The following is a 24,054-nucleotide window of genomic DNA, read 5'->3' on the forward strand; positions in this document are numbered from 1 at the left end:
CAGCAGGTGACAGGGAGATAAAGACAAATGCAGCATTTTCATATTTAAGGGCTGATTTGGTACCCCATATTGCTCTCAGCCCTTTATTGTCTAATTTTTCTCCTCATGATGCTCCTGGAACACTGGTTCCACTACAAGCGTAATGGACTCCAAAGCCCATTACGTAGTGACCAAAATGCCCTGTGTGTTACGAGGAAGAAAAGAGAGGCAGAGTCAGAGATCCCCCAGAGGGAAGAAACCCCTCATGCACGGGCAGTTTCCTGATTTTTATGCCCAAAACTTTCCTGCCGGCCACAAGCCACAGCACACTGGTTAGACAGGGCCCCTGGTTAGTCCGCTCTGTGGCCCAGGGTCGGGTGTTCTGGCTGTCATGACCCTGATGAGAACAGGGGACCCAGAGGCCTCTCTGATCTCTGTTTGCTTGTCCTGGACTTTGTCTCAAAAAGCAGCTTCTGGTTAAGAGTTTATTGTCCTTAGGCCAGGTGATCTTCTGACCTGTTTTCTGGCCTTTGCAAAAGATTAGATGAATCAACATGATACTGTACATCTGAGGGTCTGTTTATTTCCTGTTCCAGTATGAACGGAGTTGGTGGTGGTGGGTTGGGTATCATGCTGGTTTCACCATGATGAACCTGGGCTGCCTTGCTGTGTTCAGTGAGCTGGTGCCTGGGGAAAATGGAGTCAGATAAGCCAAAGGAAGCCCAGTGGATCCCAGTGGGTAGCTGGAAGTTGAAGAGGCTTATAAAGGAAGAGCTGAAGAAATTTGAAGGGGTGGATCTCATCTCCACAGTGGTTAGGAGAAGTTTCCTAGAGGAGGTGGCTCAGAAAATGAGTGGCACTTGGGAAGGTGCAGATAGGAAGGGGGCTGGCAAGTGATCCGGGACCAGCTGGTACAAGGGTCTGAAGGCTGTGGGGTAGAAAATACTAAAGATATTTTGATTATAGAAATATTGACATTAAAATTTTAATGATGGGTCTGTGTGGGCAGCGGCAGCAGCAGGATGGCCACACCCAGAGCAGCTGCGGCCCCCAGAGCCCGGCACCCCCAGTGCAGGGCTCCATTCTCAGAGAAGTCATTCAAAAATCAAAAGAAGTGCTGAATTTATTGCAAGGAAAAAACCCTGACTTTCAGTCAGTTCTTGCTCTTATTCAGGTAGGAGAGGACAACTTGATGCAGGAAATAAACCAGAATTTGGCTGAGAAGACTGATCTGAACATCAGTCACATCTGCCTTCCTCCAGAGAGCAGCAAGGATGAGATTATAGATGAAATCTTGAAGATTAATAATGCAGACAGCAGATTACGTGGCCTTGCCCTTCAGATCTCTGAGGACTTATTTAGCAACAAGATCCTCAATGCCTTGAAACCAGAGAAAGATGTGATTGGAGTCACTGATATCACCCTGGGGGGAAGGTGGTACGTAGGGATGCCCATGAATGTTCTGTTTCACCTGTTGCCAGAGTTGTGATTGAACTTCTTGAAAAATTAGGTGTCAACTTAGATGGAAAGAAGGTCTTGGTGATTGGGGCTCATGGATCCTTGGAGGCTGCCCTACCATGCCTGTTTCAGAGAAAAGGGTCCATGACATGAGCTCCTAGTGGAAGACACCCCAGCTTCAAAACAAGCTTCATGAAGCTGACATTGTGGTATTGGGTTCACCTAAGCTGGAAGAGGTTCCACTTTCTTGAATCCAACCAGGAACCATTGTTCTCAACTGCTTCCATAACTTCCTTTCAGGGAAGCTTAAATGTAGTTCTCCAGAGTGCTGGGGATGAAGCCCAGGGCCTCATCCATGCTAGGCAACTGCTCTGCCACTAAGTGACAGCCCCTGTTTGGTCTTTGAGCTGAAAATAAACATATATCTAGAAAAATGTTTTAAAAACAAAAAATAAAAATTTTAATGACAATTATTCTGATTGTGCCATAAATCTTTGCACAGGATGAACATGAGACAAACAATTGTGGCAACCACTGGTCTTAAAAATGTAACATAGCCTGGTGTGGTGGTGTATACCTGCGATCTCAGCAGCTGGGAAGCTGAGGCAGGAGGATTGTGAGTTCAAAGACAGCCTCAGCTACTTAGTGAGGCCCTAAGCAACTCAGTAAGATCCTGTCTCTAAATAAAATATAAAAAAGGGCTGGGGATGTGGCTCAGTGGTTAAGAGCCCTGGGGTTCAATCCCTGGTACAAAAAAAAAAAAAAAGTAATACAACATAGAATAAAGTATAATTGACACTAAAAAAGAGAGAAAGATATTTTGAGGAGGGGTGTGACAAGTTTAAGACTGGGCTGTTGATAAGTGAGCACTGTGGTACAAGCACCTGTAGTCCCTGCTACTACCAGGGCGGGGGATGCGGGATCCCTTGGTCTCAGGAGTTGGAGGCTGGACTGGCCACACAGGGAGACTCCATCTCAAAAAAAGGAAGAAAGTGTGGGTTGTTGAAAGATGGCTAGTGCCAAAACTGATCCATGAATAGAAGATGCTAGAAATATGATTGTGTGAGTGCGGTGGGAGCAGTAGGTAGAAGGGCTAAGGAAAGTTAGGTGCCTGGTAGCTGGTGTGCTTCTCAGTCTCCACTTCCACTCTTTTTGGTACTAGGGATTGGACCCAGGGGTGCTTAATCATTGAGCCACATCCCCAGACCTTTGCATTTCTTTTATTTTGAGACAGGGTCTTGCTATATTACTTAAGGTCTGCTAAGTTGCTGAGGTTGGCTTTGAACTTGTGATCCTCCTGCCTCAGCCTCTCAATCAGCCTCCCAATCTGCTGGGATTACAGGTATGCACTACATGCCCAGCTAGGTAATTCTATGTGTAATTTTTTGAGGAACTATTTTTCACAGCAAGTTGAACCATTTTACATTCTCATCAGCAATACACAAGGGTTCTAATTTCTTTTGATCTATATCTCCATAGAGTTTGGTGAAGGCATTTGTCAAAATTAATTATACATTGAAGATTTGCATATTTCATCTGCAATGCAAATTTAACTTCCACAAGAAAACCAAAAGAAAAAAAAGAACCATAAATAAATATTGAACTCAAGTTAATGATATTGGTAAAGATAAAAGCCAGGCTTTGGTTAAAACAGAGAAAACATTTTTATTCAATAACTACTGACAGTAGGAAGAAAAGTTAAAGCTCCATTTCAATCTGTGCAGAGGTGGACTGGGTGTTTTAAAGGGAGAATGAGGAAGGAAAGATTGAGCAGGGGACTCACATAAATGGAAGTGAAAATTTACATGGGTTGGTCAATGTAAATATAATAAAACTAGCTGTTTTTACTAGCTGGCAATATGGAAGTTAGGATTCTATCTTCCCACATAGACTAGGAGACAGAGACCTAACCCTTTCTGATGATTACATCTCAAAGAAAGGGATTTCAGTCTTTGAGAAAGATACTCCTGTGTTGCAGGATATATCTGGATACATGCATCTATCGTCTCTCTCTATGTATCTATAAGGGGCAGAGGAAGGATTTTTAATTGTACACTTTTTTAAAAAGTAAATGCTCTAGGAAAGGGAGATATTGACTGGACCAAATGGTAAATTCTTTTAGGGACGAAGAGTACTGATATTTTCAATGTATTTTCTTTGCAATGCATCAAAAAGTAAGATGGATTGTTGGGTGCAAGGACTGTCAGACATGAGATAAAGCAAGAGTATGTCACTCCCTCATTACAAGGTGAGCTCCAGGAAGGCAATGATTTTAAGGGTCAAGCACACAGGCGATCAGTAAATATTCACGGAGTGAACGACCCATATGGGTAATGCTCTTAGAAACATTAACTGCAAAAGCAGCGGAAGCTTCCACTGTTAACGGGACTTATGCAGTCGCACCGAGGCTCAGGGAGCGTGCGCAGGACCCGGCGTAGTCGCTCTGGCCGGCCAGCGTCGCGGCTCTATGGCAGGTCCTCCCCTGGCGACGGAACCACTCTGGCCTCTCCGGCGTCAGCTCTATGGCGGGTCCTGCGGGAAAGCCAGAGCATGCGCAGGACTGCACCGACTGGAATCGCTATGGCAGCGGCGTCTCGGTGGGCCGGGCCTCGGTGCTGCCCGGGCCGGGCCGCCTCCACAGCAAACCCTGCCGAAGCCTCTCGGGCATGAGCGGGGCCTCCTGCTGCCGCCCGTCGCCCTACCCGCTGCTGCCGCCCGTCGCCCTACCCGCTGCTGCCGCCGCATCTTGACTGTGGGTCTGCGCCAGGAACATGCCCCTGGCCGCCTACTGCTACGTGCGTGTCGTGGGCAAAGGCAGCTACGGGGAGGTGACGCTCGTGAAACACCGGCGGGACGGCAGGCAGGTCCGCGGGGTTCGGGCCTGGCAAGGGGCGGGCAGGGCTGCACAAGCCGAGTCCAGGGGACTAGGCCCGGGGTGGTGTGAAAGGTTTCATCTAGGATTGCACTTCTTAAGAGAAATCGTCCCGGACTATCAAGACGAGTTCAGGCCCTTTATAATAATGCGCGCATTCTTCCTCTACTTCTCTTCTGTAGTAGTGAGTGGTGCACTTGATGTGCACACCTCTCTCCCATCCCCCACAGTTCCATGCGAGCAGGCAAGGATCATGCATTCAAACCCAGCACCTGGCACCGTGAACGAAGGGCCCCAGACGTCTCTAACTGCAGATTTCTGGGCTCATTTAAAACTCAGTTCATCACCTTCCCGCCAAACCTTCATTCCCAGCCTCCATTTCAGTTGAGTAGTATCAGCCGTGTATCCCACCCTGGGTACATGGGAGTTATCTTTAATGCCCCCCAACTCTGATTATATTTACATATCACTAAACCAACAGGCCTCTCCATCTCCTTTGGTACCACCCCAAACCAGGATATCACTATTTTTTCCCTGACACCTACTGGCTGTTCTGTAACCCTTCACTTTCCTTCAGCTTCCATGAGCTTTCTAAAACTTCAATGTGATATTGTCACACCTTTGCTTAAAACACTTTATCCCATCACCTAAAGGATAATGAATAAATTCTTCAATGTGTTTTTTTTTTTGTATTTATTTATTAAAATATTTTTTAGTTGTTGATGGACCTTTATTTTTATTTATGTATATGCAGTGCTGAGAATTGAACCCAGTGCCTCACACATGCTAGGTGAGTGCTCTACTACTGAGCCACAATCCCAGCCCCTTCAATGTGATTTATTAATAGAGTGTACTGTACAAGCTGGGACAATTTTGAAACAGAAAGGAGGTACTATTAACTGTTAGATCACTGACAACCCAGTTTTACCAGGCAAGCTAAGAGGAGATGTTTCCCCTAAGCATAGGACCCACTTATCTATCCTTCCTTGTCCCAGGTGCTGGTTGCTCTGCCTAGAACACAAGCTCAGGCATGAGTTTTGGCATAGGGAGATTTTCCTTGAATTTTTGAGCTGAGGAGGAGATTAGTTATAATAATAGCCCCTCATGTTTGAGTAGTAGTTTACATCTCACAAAGGACATTTTTGTATGTTTTTTTAAAGAAATGAATTGTATGGTCCTTGAGTGAGGGAAGTATAGTAGATGTCAAAGCATGTTGATTTTTTTCAAAGTGGAAATAATTTTGTATGTTGAGGATCAGTGATTTTCAACCTTATTGGGCCATGAAGTATCTAATGTAATCCATAGACCCATTCTGTCTGGAGACGTATATTCAAACCATATTTTTATGTCTCTTTGTAGGGGGAACTTAGAGGTTAAGGGATTAATGAATCTCTAACACAGATTTTATGATTGATTCAATAGTATATTATTTTTATTTACTTTTTAGCCATTAACAAATTTGTATTTTTTGTTTTGTTGTCTCCTCCTCCTCCTCCTCCTCCTCCTCCTCCTCCTCCTCCTTCTCCTCCTTCTCCTCCTTCTCTTCTCCTCCTCCTTCTTGATTGAACCCAGGGGCACTTTAACACTGAGCTACAACTCCAGTCCTTAAAAAAACTTTTTTTTTTTTTAAATGTTGAGACAGGGTCTCACTACATTGTTTAGGGCCTTGAAAAGTTACTGAAGCTGGCCTGAATTTGCAATCCCGCCTCAGCCCTCCGAGTCACTGGGATCACAGGTGTGCACCACCATGCACACTGTTGTCTTCTTTTTTGAGATGGGGGGGTCTCACTATTGAAGTTGGCTTTGAATTCCTGGACTAAAGCAATCCTGTCTCAGTCTCCCAAAGTTGATGGGACTGCAGGTGTGGCTCAATGAAATAGTAAAATGTAGATGGAAAGGATAATTTTTTGTGACCCCCCACATGGGTCTGACTTATAAAAATTATCATTAGTGATAGCCAAAATTTTTTCTGGTTTTATGCTTCCCTCTTCTCTTCATGGTGCTAGGGATTGAATCTGGGGCCTTGTGCATGCTGGGAAAGTACTCTATCAACTGAGCTACATCTTTAGCAATTTTATGCTTTGTGAAAAACAAAATCAGTGGGTTATCTTATTGGCTCTAGAAGGTTGGTTTTGAGGACATTCACGAAAGCTCTTAGATACTTTAGAACCTACAAAACTGTTTACTTGCATATTGTAAAAATAATGTGTTTTCTTTGTTAGTATGTCATCAAAAAACTGAACCTCCGAAACGCCTCCAGCCGAGAGCGGCGAGCTGCTGAACAGGAAGCTCAGCTCTTGTCTCAACTGAAGCACCCCAACATTGTCACCTACAAAGAGTCATGGGAGGGAGGAGATGGCCTGCTCTACATTGTCATGGGCTTCTGTGAAGGAGGTGATCTGTACCGGAAGCTCAAGGAGCAAAAAGGGCAACTTCTGCCTGAGAGTCAGGTGGTAGAATGGTTTGTACAGATCGCCATGGCTTTGCAGGTATTGTCTATACTGATAGCATCTCACTTGCTCCAAGGTGGCAGGAAGATGGCAGGTGTATTTTAAGAAAAAAAAATTCCCCAATGCTTACATGGAAAAAATGTATTTTGGAGAGTCCATGTATAAAGTGGATCCAGTCCTTCTTACTGTAACATTGGAATGTCTCTGAGTGAGTCATATCTACATTAGAGGAGACACAGATTCCATGTCTAATTGGGGGTAGGGAGAACCAATTCTTTATTCATTTAACATTCATAACAAGGTCAATTTTAAGGACCCCAAGTCAGCTGGGTGTAGTGGTGCATGCGTATAATCCCATTGGTTGGGAGACTGAAGCAGGAGGATCGTGAGTTCAAAGCCAACCTCAGCAACTTATCACAACCCTAAGCAACTCAGCAAGATCCTGTCTCTAAATAAAATGAAAAATACAAACCAAAACAAAACAAAACAAAAAACCAGGGCTGAGGATGTGGCTCAGTGGTTAAGTGCCCCTGGGTTCAATTCCCTATACCAAAAAAAAAGGACCCTGAGTCAACAAAGAGCAAAGTATGATCATGTTTGTTAGTAGCTAGTCAGCTGTGTCATGCTGAAAAGTGACTTTTCTAATTAATATTCCTAAACAGTGCAAGTTTGGACTTTGGTCCTGCCATGGCAGTGTGTGTAGAAATGTAAAAGTTTCTTCTGTTTTAATATACACATCCCCCAAAATGAGACTGTTTATGAACTGTCAATCTGGAATTGGGCAGACTTGTCCAGAATTCATTGCTTGTTGTTTAAATTCCAAGATGTTCTCTAAGTACAAACGATCTTTTATATTTGAAACATTATGCCCAGGATTTCATTGAGAGGAATGCAAATCTGACTTTGTGTAAGTTGTCCTACCTTCAGTGGACGTTTTCAGGCATATTTTAAAACTGAATCCAGGTAACACTAAAGTGATATAATTGTCAAGACACCAGGAAACAATTTTGGAAGGTCTTGGGCCAGTTAATGCATAGAATTTATTTATTTATTTATTTTACTTTGAGGGTTGTAAATTAGACCTTTTATTTAGAGATTATAAAACAGTAATATTTTGGTAGATGGGTAACAAAGGCTCTTTAACTCATGCAATTACTGATGATATTTAAAAAGTCAGGAATAAATAAGTAAATCAGTATATTTATACAAATGAAATTTCATTTGTCTTCTCAGTATTTACATGAGAAACACATCCTTCATCGAGATCTGAAAACTCAAAATGTCTTTCTAACAAGAACAAACATCATCAAAGTGGGTGATCTAGGAATTGCTCGCGTGTTAGAAAACCACTGTGACATGGCAAGCACCCTCATTGGCACACCCTATTATATGAGCCCTGAATTGTTCTCAAACAGGCCCTACAACTATAAGGTAGGACGGACTGTGTATGTTCTCACCTTGTCTCTGGGAGAGTATTCAGAATTTCAGAACTCATCAGAGTAGTTAAATCAGATTTATCTTGTGTTGGTTAGAGGACAATATCTTTTTTTTTTTAAACAGGGAAAAGCGAAAATAAGATCTTTCAACATTTAATCACTTACTTTTTTTTTTTTTTCTCTGTTCCTAGTCTGATGTTTGGGCTTTGGGATGCTGTGTCTATGAAATGGCTACCCTGAAGCATGCTTTCAATGCAAAAGACATGAATTCTTTAGTTTATCGGATTATTGAAGGAAAGGTAAAAAGCTAATCTAAAATTAATTAAGCAAGTTTTATATAATGCAGATTTGTAAATAACTACTGGTAAAAATCCATGATGATTTTAGTTAGTTGATGAGTAGTAGTCATTGATATTGGGTGAATAATTAAGAAGGGAGGCTGGGTATGTTGGGGCATGCCTGTAATTCCAGCTACTCGGAGGCTGAGGCAGGAGGATCTCAAATTCAAGGCCAGCCTGGACAACTTGGCAAGATCTTGTCTTAAAATAAAAAAGGGGAGAGTGTGTAGTTCAGTAATAGAGTACCCTTGGGTTCAGACCCTAGTATTGACTGGGATAGGGAGAAGGTAGGTTCCTTCTTTGGGAAAGACTGAAATTGAAAAGAATTGATTTTTTTTTTTTTCCTTGTTGCAGTACTGGGGCTTGAAGTCAGGGACCCTCTACCACGGAGCTATATCTCAACCACCACCCCCCCTTTTTTTTTTTTTTTAATGTTTTTAGGTGTTGATAGACTTTTAGATTACTCATTTATTTATATATGGTGCTAAGAACTGAACCCAGTGCCTCACACATGCTAGACAAGTGCTCTACCACTGAGCCACAACCCCAGCCTCCCAAGCCCTTTTTATTTTTCATTTGGAGACAGGGTCTCACCAAGTTGCCCAAGCTGGCCTTGAACTTGCAGTCCTCTTGTTTCAGCCTTCTAAGAAGCTGGAATTACAGGTATGAGCCACTGTGCCTGACTCTGATCATTTCTTAATATTAATTTATAAAGGTGGCTTAAAAATAATCTACTTTTTGAAAATCTTTTTCTGTAGCCACAGGATATGCTGGTGCTCTGAGAGGCTGTTGGCATCATCTCCAGCTGATGGTGATGGTGATGAGTAGCTGATGGTGAATGAGTCTATTTATAATGAGTCCACTCTGTTTGAACTTGTTCCATTCAGAATCATCACAATCACTGATAACTGATTAGGAACTGCAGAAAGCATTTTGGTACTAAGGATTGAACCCAGGGGTGCTTTGCCACTGAGCTACATCCCCAGCCCTTTTTATATTTTACTTTGAGACAGTGTCTTACAAAGTTACTGAGGCTGACCTTGAGCTTGTGATCCTCCTGCTTCAGCCTCCTGAGTTGCTGGGATTACCAGGCATGTGTCATTCCACCTGGCCAGTAACTAACTTTGTATGTTATCCATGAGGTTCGTTGCCCTTTGCAGTGTCAAGGATCCATGCACCATTAAATTTTAAGATTCCAAATCGCCTACTGATTTTAGTATTATCCCAAAATTCATTTAATTTTTTAATTTGAACAAAAAAGTGATTTTTTTTATATTCTGCTACTTAAAGAATTAAAAAAAAAGGAGTGAAATTCCTTCCCTCTCCTTCCCTCTCTTTTGTTTCTCTCCCCTAGAGATAACCATGGCTAATAATTTATTGCAAGACCTCATAGTTTTTCCCTGTCTTTAAACAGACATGACTGCATATATACATACAGATACTTAAAAAAAGAAACAAATGGAATCAGGCTATACTCTGTGGTACCCAACTTGCTTTTTTGGGTTAAAGCATAAGGGACATTTTTTCTGGTGAATACTTGTCTTTTATTTTTTAAGCAGTTGTCTAGTATTCTATATGAAGAATGGACCATATTTTATTGCACAAGTGTGTTATGGAGGGAAATTTAATTGTTTTAATTTGTTGAACACACTGCACTGAACATCCTAGTATATAAATCTTTTGTTGTTGTTGGCACCAGGGATTGAACCCAGGGGTGCTTAACCAGTGAGCTACATCCCCAGCTTGTTTTTATTTTTTATTTAGAGTTGTACTAAGTTACTGAGGCTGGCTTTAATTTTCAATCCTCCTGAGCCACTGGGAATACAGGTGTGCACCACTGTGCCCAGCTCCTGGTATATAAATCTTTAGAAACTCATGTTCTTATTTCTGAAGAGAAAATTCTCAAATGACTGAGCTGAAGGATATAATTTTACAATCTAACAACTTATTGTAACCAGAATATCAGTGTACTTCCTGTAGACTAATATACTATTTCTTTTCTTTTTTTCTCTTTCTTTTTCTCCCTTCCTTCCTTCCTACTTTCCTTCCTTTCTTCCACTGGGGATTGAACCCAGGGCTTCATGCCTGCCAGGCAAGCATTGTACCACTGAGCCCATTCCTAGCTCTCGGCTGGTTTATTTTCTACTTTAGTGGATGTATGACTTTAAATATTGGGAAACTTCTACTATCTTTTACTTTATTTCATAAGATCATTAGTTATAATTGCAGTGTTATTTTTCTTTGTAGCTGCCACCAATGCCAAGAGTTTATAGCCCAGAGCTGGCAGAACTGATCAGAACAATGCTGAGCAAAAGACCTGAAGAAAGACCCTCTGTGAGGAGCATCCTGAGGCAACCTTATATAAAACGCCAAATCTCTGTGTTTTTGGAGGCTACGAAAGCGTAAGATACTTCCTTTGCAAATAGCTGGGATGGAATAAATAGAAAATAGATGGTAGCTTCTATAATTTTCATATGCCAAAATTTATGGTGAGTGTTTTTTAAAGATGAAGTAAAATTATATCATTAGAATATATAGAGAGGCAAAATTCTATTTACTTTGGGTTTTTGACTGGGGTCTAAGAAACTGATGTAAGACAAATTAACAGGAAAAAAGTACACACTTATTTAATGTGTACTTAAATTATACCTATGTGATACTGGAGCCCTCAAAAGAAAATGAATACCCCAAAGAGTGGTAAAGCCTAAATGCAAATGCTGTCTAGAACAGGAGAGGCTGTTGTGGAAAAGTAACCAAACTGTGGAGAGGCTAAAGGAGGATGAGAATTACTTTTAACAAGGTGTATTTGTATAGAATTCTCAGTCTCAATTTTCCATTCTGAATAAGAACTTAACTTTCCTTCTGCTACTGAGAAGACATCGTCCATTAGGCTTTTTCTTTTGCTTTCAGGAAGAAAAGGAAGGATCAGCATACCCTTCTTACATTTGCTGTTTTTTAAGTGCCATTAGCTCAAAATAATTTTTCTGCCAAAGTAGCATATTTTGGGATGGCATATTCTGGCACCTTTGAAATACATCCAGAAATTTGCCTAATTGCTAAAATCAGAAATCTAGAGAACTATTTAGAATACTACTGTTACATTACTTACTATGTAAGAGGATAGTTGTATACATATAAAAATAGTGCTCAAGTTCCTGAGCATTTTTGTGGCACTGGGGATTGGACCCCGGGCTTCTTTACCACTGAGTTACAATCCCCAGCCCTTTTTATTTTTATTTTGAGACAGGGTCTTGGTTAGTTGCATAGGGCTTTGCTAAGTTGCTAAGGCTGACCTTGAACTTGCAATCCTCCTGCTTACAGTCTCCTGAGTTGCTGGGATTATAGGCATGCACCAATGTGCCTGGCTCATAAGATTTCTTTTTCATTCATAAAACTTTTCAAGACAAGAATTTCCTTTTATTGACTTGCAGGTTCTATCTTCACCAAGCAGGTGTTCTGGGATTTAAGACTTAGGGCTGGACAAGATTGTCACTGTTTGGGCTTCTCTTCCTGCTGTAGCAAATTAAATTTGGAAGGATGGGAGGCAGTGCTAGAGAAGCCAGGGAATAAAGAATGTCCATCTTTTTGTTCATATATATAATTTCCAACCAAACAGACCTTTGACCTTTCCTTCTGATATAGGGCGAACATCTTCCCCATGGGGTTTTATCTTTTGCTTTCAAGAAGACAGAAGAGGGTCAAAGGACCTTTTTCATACCTGCTGTTTTTCAAGTGCTGTTAACTCAAAATCATGCTCTTGATCTCCATGCTTGGATCATGGAGATCGTGTCCTGATAGCCGTGCTTTCCTTGAATTCTCCAGAGGTTTACCCCAGATGTAGAAACAACACACTAAAACAGCTGGGGTATGACATGCCTGAATACCTTTTTTCTATAATTCAGGAAAAGTATACCAATCACTTTAACTCTCAAATTTTGCAAAGCAGTGAGGGTATTACAAATGTGAAACTTGAAGATGAAACTTACTTTGAAAAGATCTGAATGTGAGGCACTTTCTCGTAGAATTTTTATTGTGGAATAATTTTGTATCTATAGAGAAGTTGCAAAGATAGTATGGAGAGTCGCTGTATACCCTTACCTGGTTTCTTCTATCATTTACATCTTATGTTACCATATTACATTTATCAAAACTAAGAAAGCAGCCAAGGCTGGTTCATTACTATTGATTAATCTCCAGATTTCATTTGTCTTTCACTAGTTTTTCCTCTAATGGTGTTTTTCTGTACCAAAATTCAGTCCAGGATACCATGGTATATATTTTAAAAAATTATTTTTTTAGTTGTAGATGAACACAATATGTTTATTTTATTTATTTATTTTTATATGGTGCTGAGGATTGAACTCAGTGCCTCATGTGTGCTAAGCTAGTGCTCCACCGCTGAGTTACAACCCCAGCCCTTATCATGGTATACTCAATACTCATTCTTCTTAGTCTTCTTGGGTCAGTGATAGCTTTCCACTTTTTTTGCTTTTTTATGATCTTGATTGTTTTGGAGACTACTGGTCAGGTGTTTTATAAAATGCCTTCTAGATTTTAGAAGACTTTTCTATAAATGGTGCTTAAGGAAGTGTAATGTGTATTCATCTTCATATATACATAAAAACTCTTAATCTTCACCGTATTGATAATAACCCTTCTTTATTCTTCATAAAGAAAAACCTCCAAAAATAACATTAAAAATGGTGACTCTAAATCCAAGCCTGTTACTACCGTGGTTTCCAGGAAGGCAGAATCAAATCATGAAGTAATCCATCTCCAACCACATTCTGCTGAGGATTCCAAGACATATGTAATGGTATGTTTCTTTTAAAAAAAAATGTTTTAGAAACTGTATTTAAAAAATAGGTTATCTCTGAGCATGGTAGCACACATCTGTAATCCCAGAGGCTCAGGAGGCTGAGGCAAGAGGATTCCAAATTTGAGGCCATCCTAGGGAACTCAGCGAGACTCTGTTTCAAAAGAGAAAAAGTATAAAGGATTGGGGTTGTAGTTTATAGGTAGAGTGCCCCTGGGTTAAAGTAAATTATTTTATTGGGAAATGATTATGCTTTACTGGAGATTCTGTTGAGCTATTAATTCTGTATTATAAAGAAAGAATACTGGTGAGGAGATTATTTTAGCTGACTTTATTCACAGTAGGTTGTTCAGCTGTTCATGAAGTCAGTGCTGTAAAAACTTTTTAGATTTCTTTGAGATGAAGTTTGCTTAAGATAAAATCAACTTTTGTTGTTCACTTTGTTTAAAGTGAACAATTATGTGCAGTTAGTACATCCACAGTGTTGTGCAACTGTCACCTCTTATATGGTCCCAGAACATTTTCATTAGCCCAGAGGAAATCCTTTACACGTTAAGCAGTCAGTCCCATTTCCTCCTTCCATCCAGCCCCTAGTAACCACCACTGTGTTTTCTTTTTTAAAATAATATTATTATATTTTTTATACCTTTATTTATTTTTATGTGGTATTGAGGATCAGACCCAGTGCCTCACACATGCTAGGCAAGCGCTGTACCACTGAGCTACAACTGTAGTGCCACACCATTGTGCTTTCTGTCTCTGTGAATTTACATAATCTGGTTATTTCAAATAAATGGAGTCATTTCACTTAATGTAGTTTTACGTTTCTTTCATGTGGCATGTATCAATACTTATTTCTTTTTAGGTTTAATATTTTGTTGTGTGCATATACCACAGTTTTTTTATTCATTCATGCATTGATGGACGTTTGGATTGTTTTCACTTTTTGGCTATTGCTATGAATATTTATGTACCAATACTGGTACACAGGGTATGTACCTAAGAGTGAAATGGCTGGGTCAAATGAACATTCTGTTTAACTTTTCTAAGAACCATCTCGCTCTTTCTGCAGTAGTTGTACCATTTTACAGTCCTATCAGCAATGCACAGTGGTTCCAATTTCTCCACATTTTCACCAACACTTGTTCTGGGATATTTTTAATAGTGGCCACCCTAATTAGGGGAAGGTAGTGTATCATTGTGGTTTTGATTTACATTTCCTGAATCATAAATTCTGTTGAGTGTTTTTTCATGGCCATTTGTATATCTTCTTCGGAGAAATATCTGTTCACATCCTTTGTCCACTTTTTATTTGGATTGCCCATTTTTGTTGTTGAGTTTTAGGAGTTTTTGGTATGTTCTAGATCTCATTTCCTTATATATATGATTTGCAAGTGTTTTCTCCTATTATTTGGGCTGCCTTTTTTACTTTGTTAATAATATCTTTTGATGCACAAAATGTTTGATTTTCATGAATTTATTTTTTTTTTTTGTCACCCTCTGCCTTTGGTGTCATCTAAGAAATCACTGCCAAATCCAGTGAAGCTTTTTCCCTATGTTTTCTTCTAAGAGTTTTATAATTTTTATGATTTTAACTTTTACATTTAGGTTTTGCATTTACCTGAGTTAAAATTTCTTTTCTTTTTGGGTTGGGGGAGGTACTGGGGATTGAACCCAGGGCACTTTATCCCTGAGTTATATCCCTGTCCCTTTTTATTTTTTATTTTGAGACAGAATCTTACTAAGAACCTTACTAAATTGCTGAGGTTGGCCTCAAGCTTGCAATCCTACTGTCTCAGTCTCCCATGTTCTGGGATTGTAGGCATACACCATCACACCTGGCTGAGTTAATATTTTGTACGTGGTATTAAATAAGAACCCAACTTTCTTCCTTCCCTTTCCCTTTTCCTTTCCCTTTCTCTTTCAGTATGAGAATATCCAGTTTTTTCTTCAGCATCATTTATTGAAAAGATTGTCCTTCCCCCATTCAATAGTGCTATACTTTGAGTATCCCTACCAAAACTTATGTTGAAATTTAATCCTCCTTGAGAAGTATTGAAAAATGAGTCTAGGTGAACTGAGCCCTTACAAATTAATTAATCCATTCAAGGATTAAGGGTTAATGGGCTTATTTTGAGAATGGGTCTGTTGTAGAATCCAGTTTGGCTCTGTCTCTTGGGTGTGTTTCTTTCACTATGTGATTCTCTGTGCCACTTTGGTATTCTGCAGACATTCCCCTTACCAGATGTGGTCCCTCCACCTCTAACTTCCCAGCCTTTTGGACTTTTATTCTTTTTTTTTTTTTTTTGCGGTGCTGGGGATCGAACTCAGGGCCTTGTGCTTGCAAGGCAAGCACTCTACCAGCTGAGCTATCTCCCCGGCCCCAGACTTTTATTCTTTATAAATTAACCAATTCATGGTATTTCAATAGAGAATGGAGTAACACAAATGGTCTTGTCATCCTTGTCAGTAATCATTTGACTATGTACGTGAGAGTTTATTTCTGGGCTCTCAGTTCTATGTTACATTAAGATTGTTTCCTTCTATTCCAAGTTTGCCATTTTTTTTCCATGAAAGGGTGTTGAATTTTGTCAAATGCATTTTCTGCATCAATTGAGATGGCGATGTAGTTTTTTCCCCTTCATTCTGTTCATGTGGCGTATTATATTGATGGATTTTGATGTGAGTAATCCTTGCATTCCAGGAATAAGTCCCATTTGAGCACTTTGTAACTTTTTTTTTTTTTTTTTTTTTGGCTACAGCAGCATTTTAACCATTTTAAATCATGCAGCTCAGTGTCCTTAATTACATTCACAATGTCTTATAACTATCACCAATATCTTCCAAAATCTTTTCATTATTCCAAACAGAAACTGTGTACCTATTAAGCAGTAACTCTCTGTTCTTCCATCCCCAGACCCTGGTGACCTCTCATCTACTCTCTGTCTCTATTGAATTTGCCTATTCTAGATATTTTATATAAGTAGAATCATTATATAATATTTTGTCTTTTTGCATCTGGCTTTTTCCACTTGGTGTATTTTCAGGTTCATCTTTATTATAGCATGTGTTAGAATTCCCTCCCTTTTAAAGGCTAAATAATATTCTATTGTATGTATATGCCGTATTATGGTCATCCATCATCTACTGATTGATATTGGGTTGTTTCCTTATTTTGGCTATTTTGAATAATACTACTAGAATATCTACTTGAATCCCTGCTTTTAGTTCTTTGGAGTATGGATATAGGAATGAAATTGCTAGTAATACGGTAGTTCTGGGGCAAGTCATGGTATTTCTGTGTTTAACTTTTAGAGGAATATATTATTCAATTTTGAGTTAATTTTTATATTTGGTGTGTCCAAGAGTCCTATAATAATTTGAAAACATCTTTTTGCTCAGAGTGAAGATAAATGTTTGTTGCAAAAGAAACCAGTGGTCATTGATCCCTTGAAACCACCTGCTGGTCTGAAAGACCACACTGGCAAACTGGACATGAGCAATACTGCAGAGTCACTAGCCACAATCAGTAGGGTAAATATTGACATCTTACCTGCAGAAAGAAGAGACTCCATGAATGATGGCCTAGTTCAGAAGAATCAACCAAGACTCTTAGATGTCTCTAGTGAGCATGAAGGTAAAGGCAGTATTTCTCAAGTGAAGGAGGAAAGTCTTCAGGATAATGCTAAATCTACTGCTCATCCTGAAAGCCCGATTCCCACATTGTCCTCTGATAGTGGCAGTGGGGAAGGGAGTGAACCAGTGAAGCTGTTGCAGCCTCTAAACAAAGACTCAAAGCCAAAGGACCAGGTGAGTACTATGCACTAGGAGACAGTTTCAGAAAGAGGACTGGAAAGTGTGGTTTCAACACTGTGGGTATGCTCTAGTTGTCAGGAAAATCAGTTATTTTGTGTTCCAGTTTAAACTTAGAGGGGTATTTTCATTACCTGGCCAAAAAAAAAAAAAAAAAAAAAAGCCAAAAAGCCTGTATCCAATACCAACACCCAAGCAGTGGTCACTCTCTATTCTTCCTTGTCCCCACTCTTTGGCAACATTTGTTCCTATGAATTGAGCATTTCTTAGAATTATATACCTTTGACCTTTCATGTCTGGCTTCTTTTACTTAGCACAGTGTTTTCAAGGTTTATCCATGAGAAGCCTATAGCATGTACCAGTCTTTTTATTGCCAAATAAATTCCCCTGTATGTATCTATGATATTTTATGTGACTGTTCATCAGTTGAATGTTTTGAGTTGCTCATGCTTTTTGGCTATTATGGATGCTGCTGCTGTGAACATTGATGTACATTTTTTATATGGAGGTGTGTTTTTCAATTCTGTTGGATATAAATCTAGGATTGGAATTACTACTGGGTCATATACTGACTCTTAACTTCTTGAGGAACTATAAAACTGATTTCCAAAGCAATGATGTTATTTTATTTCCCAGTAGTAGTATGTGGGAATTCCATTTTATCTATGTTCTTACTACATTGTTGTCCATTTTGATCCCAGTCATCCTGCTGGGTGTGCAGCAGTATCTTACTGTGGTTTTGATATCCATCTCCTTAATGACTAATGATATTGAACATCTTTTCGTATGTTTATTGGCTATTTATGTGCTTCCTTTGGAGAAATAATCTTCAGATCCTCGGCCAATTTTAATTAGTTTATTTGGAAGAATTCTTTACCTATTCTAGATACCAGTTCTTATCAGGTAAAAGATTTAAAAATGCGGGCTGGGGAGATAGCTCAGTTGGTAGAGTGCTTGCCTTGCAAGCACAAGGCCCCTGGGTTCAATCCCCAGCACCGCAAAAAAAAAAAAAAAAAAAAAAAGATTTAAAAATGCTATTTCCCATTCTGTGAGTTGTCTTTTCACTTTCTTGATATCATCCTTTGACACATGGACGTTTTTAATTTTCCTGACATTGAATTTTGTCTACGATTTCTTTTGTTATTTGTGCTTTTGGTGTCACGAAGATGTACTCCTATGTTTCCTCCTAAATGTATACTTTTAGCTCTTAATTTAGGTCTGTAATCCATATAGAGTTCATGTGGGTAATAGGAAGGAATTCAACTTCATTATTTTATATCAGATTGTCTTGTCACTCTTGTTGAAAATAGAGTATAAATTGGAAGGGTTTATTTCTAGACTTCAATTGATATATATATCTATCAACATGTCTTAATTATCATGGCTTTATAGTAAATATTAAAATCACAAAGCGTGAATCTTCCACTTTATTCTTTTTTTTAGGTCTTTTTTTCAATAGTTTTTAGTTGTTGATGGACCTTTATTTTTATTTATTTATTTATTTATATGTGGTGCTGAGAAACAAACCCAGTGCTTTACACATACTAGGCGAGTGCTCTACCACTGAGCCACAACCCCAGCCCTCCACTTTATTCGTATGTTTAAAAATTGTTTTGGTTATTTTGGATTCTCTCTGCATTTCCTTATGCATTTTAAGATTATCCTGACAAATTCTGCAAAACATGCTGGGATTTTGATAGGGGTTATTTTGAATCTGAGGATCATTTGCAGAATTTTGTTATCTAAATGTACCTTCCATTTATTTAGGTCTTCTGTAATTTTTTTCAGTGATATTTATTGTTTTCAGTTTCTTGAACTTATTTTGTTATATTTATTTCTAAGTATTTTGTTTTTTGATGCTGTTGTAAAAGGAATTATTTTTCATACTTTAGTTTTTGGATTGTTCATTGCTAGTATGTGGAAGAATTGATCTTGTATTCTACAATCTTGCTTAACTTGTCTGTTTATTTGGTTTTGTTTTGTTGGTGCTGGGAATTGAACCCAAGGGTGCTTTACCACCAAGCTACATCTCCAGTCCTCCTTTTTTATTTATTTTTGAGGCAGAGTCTCACCAAGTTGCTGAGGCTGGCCTCAGACTTGCAATCTTCCTGCCTCAGCCTTCTGAGTTGCTGGGATTACAGGCTTGTACCACCATGCCCAACTTGTTTATTGGTTCTGATAATTGTGGGGTTTTTTGGTTTTTTTTTTTTTTGACTCCTTAGGATTTTCTGAATATCATGTGATCTGCAAATAGAGATACAGATTCACTTCTTTCCAATCTGAATTCCTTTTATTTCCATTTCTTGCCTGATTGCCCTGCCTAAAACTTCTAGTACATGTTGAATCAGAAGTGGTGAAAGTCAGTATTCTTGTCTTATTTCTGATCAAATCTGTTTCTTACACCAGGTGTTTAGAGCAGATTGTTTTTATTGCTTTGAGAGAATTATGTCCAGTATTTCCCCTATTGATTTGTTGTTTTTTCTTCTTTATAAAGTGGGATAATTTTTTTTATGGATTTCATGGAGAAGCACCTTGAGTCATTTGTTCCTGTAATTCTTGGACATACATAATCTTTTTTCAGAATACCCTATACTTAATCACCAATAAAGAAATCAATCAATCTTTCTTTCTTTCTTTCTTTTTTCCTTTCTTTTTTCAGAATTGGGTCATTTGTTGTTTAGTACCTTTGTCTCTTTGTTCAACTAATTATTATGTAGTAATGTAAAATTAATCATTTATGTCTCTAGTATTAGATATACTCTTGAAAAAATTCACAAGTTATCCATAATTTTGCATTTGCCAGAGACCTAAAAATGTCGTTTTAATGATAATGTCCTAAAATAATAATGGTCTAAGTTATTATAATGGTCTAAAATGTACCACACAGTAGTCTCTTGGTAAAAATGTGTTGGTTGAATTATATTCAGTTACTAGTGTCCATCTTGAAAACATAGATATTCTGATAGTTTAAACATTTTTAAATAAATATAAGAATCTGTTTTAAGATTTATAGATTAGTTTCTAAAATCAGCTATCTATATCAAATATTAAGTCTTCAGTGATTGTTACAACTTAAAAGGAATTTATCATACTACTGCCACTGATAGCTCCCATTTTTTGAGTATCTATGTGCCCATTTTTTGAGTATCTATGTGCCAGACATAGTTCTAATTGCTTTCAGCTGACCTCAAACAATAATATAGTCAGCCTTCCATATCCACAGGTTGCACACCTATGGGTTCAACCAACCACAGATTGAAAATATTTGGAAAAAGAAAAATTGCATCTCTACTGAACACATACAAACCTTTTCCTTCTTATTACTCCCTAAACAATCAGTATTACACAACATTTACATTGTATTAGACCGTATAAGTAATCTAGAGATGACAAAGTATTTGGGAGGATATGCATAGATTATGTGCAAATACTATGCCATTTTATATAAGGGACTTGAACATCTGAGGAGTTTGGTGTCTGCAGGAGTTCTTGGAACTGATCCCCCACAAATATCAAGGCACAGTTGTATAATATTGTGGGGTAGGGGCAGTGATCAGAACCCATTTTTAGGTGAGGAAACCAGGCTCAGGGAGATTAGGTTTCTCACATTTAATTCCATCTGACTCTAAGTTTACTACTCTTTTCTTTGTACATTTTAGTATGTATCCAAATAACTAATGTTTACTTGGGGAGTAAATGTATATTAAATCAAATGGGATTCCATTCAGAACATTTGTTCATTTTTTGGAATAGAAAACCTATTAAAAGTTATGTTTTTTTTGTTTGTTTGTTTTTTGTGGTGCTGGGGATTGATGAAGTTTTTTTTAACTGAATCAAAGGTAAGTAGTATCAGGTTAATCACAATTTGAGTAATTTAATTAAAACAATACTTTTTATTTGGAGCAAGAGAAAAAGAATCCAGAATATTTGGATGATGCCAGCATTTTGTCTTTGCCTGTCGCACTGTAAATAAGCATTCATTTTGAGAAAGAGAGCTCCTTTTCATTTTCATTTTGCAATTTCAAAAGTAGGTATTTGGCCATTTGAAGTTTAGAAGACTATTTCATTATTCTGTGAGGTTCTTTTTTGTATGTTTGTTTAATTGCTTTTAAGGATCAACTTGGTGGTGAATGTATTATGGAGAAACAGGGCACAATCCATGCAGGTTTACAGCCACACAACTCTGGATCTGAACCTTCCCTGTCTCGACATCGACGGCAGAAGAAAAGAGAACAGACTGAACACAGTGGGGGAAAGAGCCAGGTCAGCAGAGATCTCTTTGCAGTGCTATGATGTTTAGGAGACAAGACTCTGGGAAGCTTCATTTCTATTTAAATCAATTAACAGTGGCCAAAAACGCGCATAAGAAATACAAGGAGTAGCTGGGTGCAGTGGTGGACACCTGTAATCCCAGCTACTCAGAAGGCTGAGGCAGGAGGATTGGAAGTTCTAGGTCAGCCTGGGCAATTTAGTGAGACTGATAATCGCCGGTTATCGGTTCTGCTTCCTCAAATGTTGAAGTTTGAACATTAGAGAAGCACGCCAAGGCGAGCATATAAAGCAGGTTTTATTGAAAGACTTTTCCCAGGAGGGAGAAGGGGGCCATGGCTGGTATTCTGGTATCCTAAGAAGTGAGAGTACCCTGCCCCTTTTATAAACTAAAGTTTCCTTTGTTCTCCTGCATTCTTCTCCCTTATGTTGTTCATTTCCCCCCATCCTGCATAGTGACTGGGAGATGTCAGTGGAATGGCTGGGGTGTGGGGTGAGGTGAGCAGCTAGTCTGGAAGGGCCTGGGTGTAGTGCTAGGCAGGAAGGGAGGTGGGCAGCCCAGGGGGTGTTGCTCTCTGACTGCTCAGGAGTTCCTTCATCAACAACCTTCTTGGGAGGAGTGGTATCAAAGGACTGGAGATTGGAACATTCCAATTTCCCAGGGACAGTTTCCAACTAACCTGACTCAAATCAGCCTCCATTTTCTCCATCAGACCCAATCACCTGTTCTATGCTAACTGCCTGTCCTTAATTCTGGCTTCAAGACTCTGTCTCAAAATAAAATAAAAAAGGGCTGGGAATGTAGCTTAGTGGTAGATCCTCTCTGGGTTCAATCCCCAGTACTGGGAAGGAGCAGGGAGCAAGGATAAGATGCTTACCATGAGTTTTCAAATATCAGTAAGTTGGAAATACAGTGAGGATGTTTGTCTTCCCTAGTAAAGACAGATAGGTCATTTTGAGAGTTAAAGGAACAGGCTAACATGGGTAAATCTTTGAGCCCTTCTTGTTATGTTGATGTACGATTCTTCCTTCATTCTCTGCACACTATCTTGTTAATACCTCTCTACTTAAAGTAACTTCCATAGGTACCATTCTCCATAAACTTCTTAGTTATTCACTTTTGACAGAATCTCTTTAAGAAACAACAAGAAAAATAATGCAATGTTTTGAAGTTATTAAGGGCAAACTACTGACAAATAAATAGGAAACTTTCCAGTAGGGAAACTTGGGAGGTGCCATATATAAAACTGATACTCTTTCCCTTTAAATTAATTTAGTTCCAACAGGCACCTCCTCAACTTTTGCCTTCTCATCCCACTGTTGGAAAAGTGGCTATCATATCAACACAACAAAATGCTGTAAACCAAAGTAGAATGGTCACTGGGTCTGTGAGCAGTTCAAGAAGCAGTGAGATGTTATCAAAGATTTGTGGGAATCCCCAGGAATACATATACACGGAAAAAAAAAAGGTTTGTGGGAATATATGTTGGATATTTTAAAAAACTTTTAAAGCTTTTTGGTTATAAAATCCTGCACCTATTTTTTTTTTATTTTTTCAGTACCAGGAATTGAACTCAGGGGTGCTTAACCACTGAGACACATCCCCAACACCCCGCCCTCCTTTTTAAATTTTTTATTTTGAGACAAGTTCTCACTAAGTTCCTGAGGGCCTCACTAAGTTGCTGAGACTGACCGTGAACTTGTGATCCTCCTGCCTCAGCCTTCTGAGTCGCTGGGATTACAGGTGTGTGCCACCACACCCAGCTCCTCCACATATTGTGAAGTTTTTCATTAAAGCATCTTAGCCCTGCTTTTTTGCCAAACCCTGGGACAGATTTGTGATTCTCAGCAAAAGCTTTGATTGAAATGGACAAATTCTGTGGTTTAAGAAATAGTCACTTCCAGTTAGTTAAGGATACCATGTAAATTCTGAATTTAAGATTCCAAATACAAAAAGTCCCTTTTTGCCTTTCCAAAAATGATCATGTCCCAGAAATGAGGGTGTGATCATTCCTTGAGAGGTGGATAGGTTTCCAGTGGACTCTCCTTTAAAGTCCAGTGCAAGCCCTTTTTCTTTAAGGCAAGTCATGCATTGTAGTATAGGTTTTACAAGAACAGTGAATAGGAATGGAAATGACTCTGTGACTTTCTTTTAAAGGATCGACCATTATCAGCCCGAGAAAGGAGGCGATTAAAGCAGTCCCAGGAAGAGATGTTCCCCTCAGGTGAAGGTGACCTCTTTTCTTCATCTAAATGGCAGTTATGGCTTGGCTTCTGGGCATTGCACTGGTTCTGATTGTGAGGTGTTAAGACTTTCAAGCAGCAGTAATCCATTTGGGAAATTTAAGAGTTTTTAAAGTTTCTTATTCTTTTAAAAAAAAATCATCATGGGAAGTGAGAGGTGGGGAAGAAAGGGAGTGCTGGGGAATGATATTGGCCAAATTATATTGTTATATTGTGTGCTTGTATGGATATGTAAAAACAAATCCTATCATTATAACTATAATGCACTAATAAAAATTGTGGAAAGAGATAAAAAAGTCATAGGCTGTCGAATCTGGAACACATAGAGATAGAAGATATTAAGAACAAGAGGGCTGTGAGTGGCAGTCACTCCTGGGAG

General features: G+C 39.0%; 1 protein-coding gene and 1 pseudogene across 8 annotated transcripts in view; both read left to right on the forward strand.

The window, feature by feature from the left end:
* Nek4 (NIMA related kinase 4) overlaps positions 1 to 24,054 on the forward strand; it is a 32,878-nt gene that overhangs the window by 1,479 nt on the left and 7,345 nt on the right. For 2 of the 8 annotated variants that reach the window (XM_047532233.1, XM_047532235.1), the window contains exons 1-10: positions 3,992 to 4,301; positions 6,532 to 6,798; positions 7,993 to 8,190; positions 8,387 to 8,494; positions 10,781 to 10,935; positions 13,208 to 13,349; positions 16,752 to 17,159; positions 21,276 to 21,425; positions 22,709 to 22,900; positions 23,590 to 23,662. In XM_047532233.1, coding sequence (XP_047388189.1) covers positions 4,209 to 4,301; positions 6,532 to 6,798; positions 7,993 to 8,190; positions 8,387 to 8,494; positions 10,781 to 10,935; positions 13,208 to 13,349; positions 16,752 to 17,159; positions 21,276 to 21,425; positions 22,709 to 22,900; positions 23,590 to 23,662 — 1,786 coding nt within the window. In that variant the 5' untranslated portion in view covers positions 3,992 to 4,208. Of the gene's footprint in view, positions 1 to 3,991; positions 4,302 to 6,531; positions 6,799 to 7,992; positions 8,191 to 8,386; positions 8,495 to 10,780; positions 10,936 to 13,207; positions 13,350 to 16,751; positions 17,160 to 21,275; positions 21,426 to 22,708; positions 22,901 to 23,589; positions 23,663 to 24,054 lie in introns of those variants that run through there. The other 6 variants (XM_047532234.1, XM_047532236.1, XM_047532240.1 and 3 more) reach the window with 5 other exon arrangements.
* Positions 676 to 1,817, forward strand: LOC124968281 (monofunctional C1-tetrahydrofolate synthase, mitochondrial-like; annotated as a pseudogene).

The sequence above is a fragment of the Sciurus carolinensis genome, chromosome 17 (genome assembly GCF_902686445.1).
Source record: "Sciurus carolinensis chromosome 17, mSciCar1.2, whole genome shotgun sequence".
NCBI classification, from domain to species: Eukaryota; Metazoa; Chordata; class Mammalia; order Rodentia; family Sciuridae; genus Sciurus; species Sciurus carolinensis.